Raw genomic sequence first — 4,109 nt, forward strand, 5'->3', positions numbered from 1 at the left:
TGCTAATTTTTAAAGCATCTCATTTTTTTATCAAAAACTTGATAGACACATTACTGAATGGACAAAAGATACACTCGATAACAATAACATAACAGTTAATTGTTTATTCAAACTGGCATTATGTCCATCAAAAATGAATGGTGAGGCAATAAAGGTAAAAGAAAACTTTTTAACCTCTTCTGATTTATAAAAAAAAAAAACAGTGGACAATCTTAAATATTTTAGACCGCCTTTATATTTTACATTTAACATATTTCTATACAAATAATTGTTTAGTCGCTAATCTTTTGACATATTTAACCAATTCAATTCAACTTAACAGCAGAAAATTGGAAATTTATTTTCAACAAAATGAACTTAAAACAAGTTAAATTGTTATTCTATGATTATTGATCAGTCAAGGACAAAACACAATGTTGTACAAGTCTTCTCCAGCTCTTTCCAATCTTTCACGATACTCTAAGTGGTGAAAGTTCCTTTTTGGAACTCCTTCAATGCCGTACAAAACCCCAAATAGAAAACCTGCAATCGCACCAGTGCTGTCGCTGTCACCACCGTGGAACATTGCTAGTTTACATAGCTCCTCCCAGTTTCCGTTACAAGCAAGCAAGGCATCGTATGCAATCATCGGTGCATCATGACCACTGGCTCCTCCGATATTTTCATAACTCATCATTTTATAAAATTGATCTCTCTTTCTCACGTCATCAAAATCTAACGAATAACTTGGTTCTCGTCTTCCATCATGTATGTTTCTTATATCTAAAAATTGTTCCCACTTGTTTTCAAAATAACCCCAGTCTTTCATATTTTCAGCAACAAATAAACCTTTATTTTTCACATAGTTTTGGGCAAGTCTTGTGGTTTCCAGTAAGCCTATCCCCCATGTGCAAGGTTTCCTTTTCTGTACAGCATAGGCTGCAAAGAGAGCAGAAGCTAACGCTCCAAGATATCCAGTTGGGTGGTGATGTGTCATTCTTGCAGATTCTATGCTAACCTCTATTAGATCATGCAAATCTCGTGGTCTTGGATACCTCAACCCAATGCACATCGATCTCATTGCAGCGCCACACCCACCACCATTCGAATTGTACGGAATGCGATAGCCATGCGTTTTGAATGGATCAAGTCGTCTGCACATATCAATACATGTTAACCCAGCCGACCTCCCTTTCATATCAGACATGCAATTTTTGTACGCTTGAGCTAATAATGAATACAGATTTTCTTTATCTTGATAACATTGGTTTTGTATCAGAGCTTCAGCTGTAGCCAGATGCATAACAGTGTCATCGCTTACTTTCCAATATTCTATACATATGTTACTTAGTCCTCCTAACAGTTGTAATTCTCTGTGGATCTGCGCTCCGACATTGCACATTTCCCATTCACCATTTTTAAATCCAAGTGCATCTCCAACACCACTTAGCACCATACCATCAACATAACGTGCTCTACTTGTTTGCACTGACCAGTCTTTGTGTTCATTCATTTTACTTGAAACATATAGATTTGGCCTGTGTGCCATTTTAAAAGTTTAAATCATTTCTGACGTGAACAAATACAACATTTATTTATAGCCAATTTTCGTGGAAATCGCCCACGCAAATACAGTATGACGGTGTGATATATATTTCGTGTATAACTGGTTTACATTTAACGCAGGCGCATTACAAAATCAGATAAACTTTTTTAAAAATCGGCTTAAAAAGTTAATGGAGTAGTGGCATTTGCTGTAATTTGCCACACATTTAATCTTTGATTAATTATATAACAGCAATATTGGACATAAAGTTTATTTAAACAAGGACTGAAATGGCAAGCGCAGTAGCTGGAATGTAAGTACATGTATAAGCATTATATACAAAACTGTCACAAACGAAAATGTCAAGTACAGGTTTATATCGATTCAGAAATATTTATAAGTTTTTAATCTGGTTGTATGAATGATGTTTTTTCGTTAAATGCATTTTTATTTTTATTCAAGATAGCCTGTCATTTTAATCGATCCAAAACCCACACTTATAAGATTAGCTGAGACGAATTTTTTTCTTAACTTAATTAGAGTACTGAAATCGTGATTTCGTTCTTGATTTTTTACTAGTAGTTCTGCGTACCGCTACCCCTTAAAGTATCATTCACAGAGTTCTATATTGATAAAATTGTTAAAAATGAAAACTAACAATTTTGTTATTATGACAAATCCGTTTTAAATACAATAAACAAACCTACCTCGAAAGTGCTTCTAAGATATATTTTATAAATCTAACTGAATACAACATAAGAAGGCTGTCTAACTTATCTGACACAAATTTATTTCAAAGTGTTATTTCTATATTTCAATTTTCATTTTAATAGTATTCTATCAACCTTGATTAAAGAAGACGGTAAAAAACATCATTTAACTTCAATATTTCATTTTATTCTGTCATAGTGCTGCAGAGGGGAATTGCATTGACAAAGACGCTGCAAAAATAAATACGTTGGTTGCTCGCTTCAGCAAAAAACGGAAACTGGGAAGGAGTATTCGAGATACTTGGATCGCCAGAAAAACCAAACAATGAGCGCCTTTTTAATGTCATACCTGAAAACCGACGATGGGGTATTTTTCATCAAGTATTTTACTGGAAAAATTTAAAAATTTTTACGCTACTTTCTTTTAAAAATCCTGCTTGCGATTTTTAAAATAAACAAAGCAGTGACATCTGAAATGTGGGGATAAAGTGGAAATGCCGAGGGAAAAAGCACAAAGTTTAAATTATGGAACAGAAACATTTTTTCCCAAACAGACCAACCCTAAAAATCCAAAGAAAAAAGCCGATTTTGAAACTTACTAAAACAACAATAAAATTATGGCCTTGGGCTTTAGCAGTTTCTTGGGGCCTACAAGACACTTTCCACTGAAACCAATTCATCCAAAAAAAGTCAAAATAGCCATTTTTTGGGACATATTCAAAGATATAAACCAGTCATCAAAAAAAAATGGGAAAAAAGTTCAAGATAAAGTTTTTGATTCGGTTTATTTTCATCTGTGAAGAAAAAAAGACAAGAACAAAAAGGCAGTAACGTTCATGAATTCTTTGTGAACACATGAACATACACAAAAACAAATTACATGTACCATATTGATGTTCATTTTGAAGACAAAGGGGGGAAAAAAATACAGGGCCCACTGGGAAATGATCATCCTTGGCCCCTATGCAGTCATGTACAGAGTTTCCTATACTGGGGGAAGAGCTCCCCGGGAAAGTGGCGAAACGTACCGAAAGATGGTTCTGGTCCAATCAGACGCAGATCAGTATGTTGTCGGGAAAAGATTTATGTGGCAATCAATTGTGTCCTCTTCAACTTATTTGGAAAATGCTATTCCCTTCCCTACATGCGGTCCTGGAGGGGAACAATCTGTCATATTTACTATTGATAACAAAGCAACTTGCTTGTGGCAGCCTCGAAATATAGAGAAATACGCACGATACGTGGAACATGAGAGAACATACCCGGCCGGTGCAAAGTTTATAGTAACAGGAAAAAGCAAGAAGAGTTCAGACTGGCATATCTCTCTGAAACTGTTACCTTCTTAAACAGATAATCTTCCAAGAACTTAGTTTTGTTCTTATATAGATCTGTAAATATTTCAAAGTGTTAACTTTTGTCTTTAATAAATGTTACTTATTCGTCATTCTAACGGTTTTTCTTTCATGTGATTTAATGAATTACCTTTGACAATACAGTGACAACAATGATTCTTTTTAGTAAAATAGCTAGACCTTTATCATAGATTTCTTATCTATGAAAAATATAACAGCGCCATTTTGGTTAATAATGTTTACTTTAATATTTTCTTTAAAATTTGCTTGGAAGAAAAACAAATTAGTTTGTACAGTCCTTATATCATTGTTTCTTATAAAATGGCAACTTTTAACAGGTAATAAATATGTCAAGTTATCACAACTTAGCTGCTACAATTGACATGTTTACATGAAAATACTATGCATATTTTGTTCAAACATTGATGACTTTTGTTGTGATTTTAGAAATGTAAATCATACTCCATATTGATAGTAACATTGACCTACGAGTAAAATATGAAGTTTAAGAGTCTTAATAAG

General features: G+C 33.8%; 1 protein-coding gene across 1 annotated transcript; it reads right to left on the reverse strand.

The window, feature by feature from the left end:
• Positions 1–10: 10 nt before the first annotated feature.
• Positions 11–1,543, reverse strand: LOC132727360 (ADP-ribosylhydrolase ARH1-like). The gene has a single exon (XM_060712796.1). The coding sequence runs from the start codon at positions 1,526–1,528 to the stop codon at positions 398–400; it is 1,131 nt and encodes a 376-aa protein (XP_060568779.1). The 5' UTR covers positions 1,529–1,543; the 3' UTR covers positions 11–397.
• Between the last annotated feature and the right edge of the window lie 2,566 nt (positions 1,544–4,109).

Source organism: Ruditapes philippinarum, unplaced genomic scaffold (genome assembly GCF_026571515.1).
Source record: "Ruditapes philippinarum isolate M1 unplaced genomic scaffold, ASM2657151v2 ctg12163_1_1_1_1, whole genome shotgun sequence".
NCBI lineage: Eukaryota > Metazoa > Mollusca > Bivalvia > Venerida > Veneridae > Ruditapes > Ruditapes philippinarum.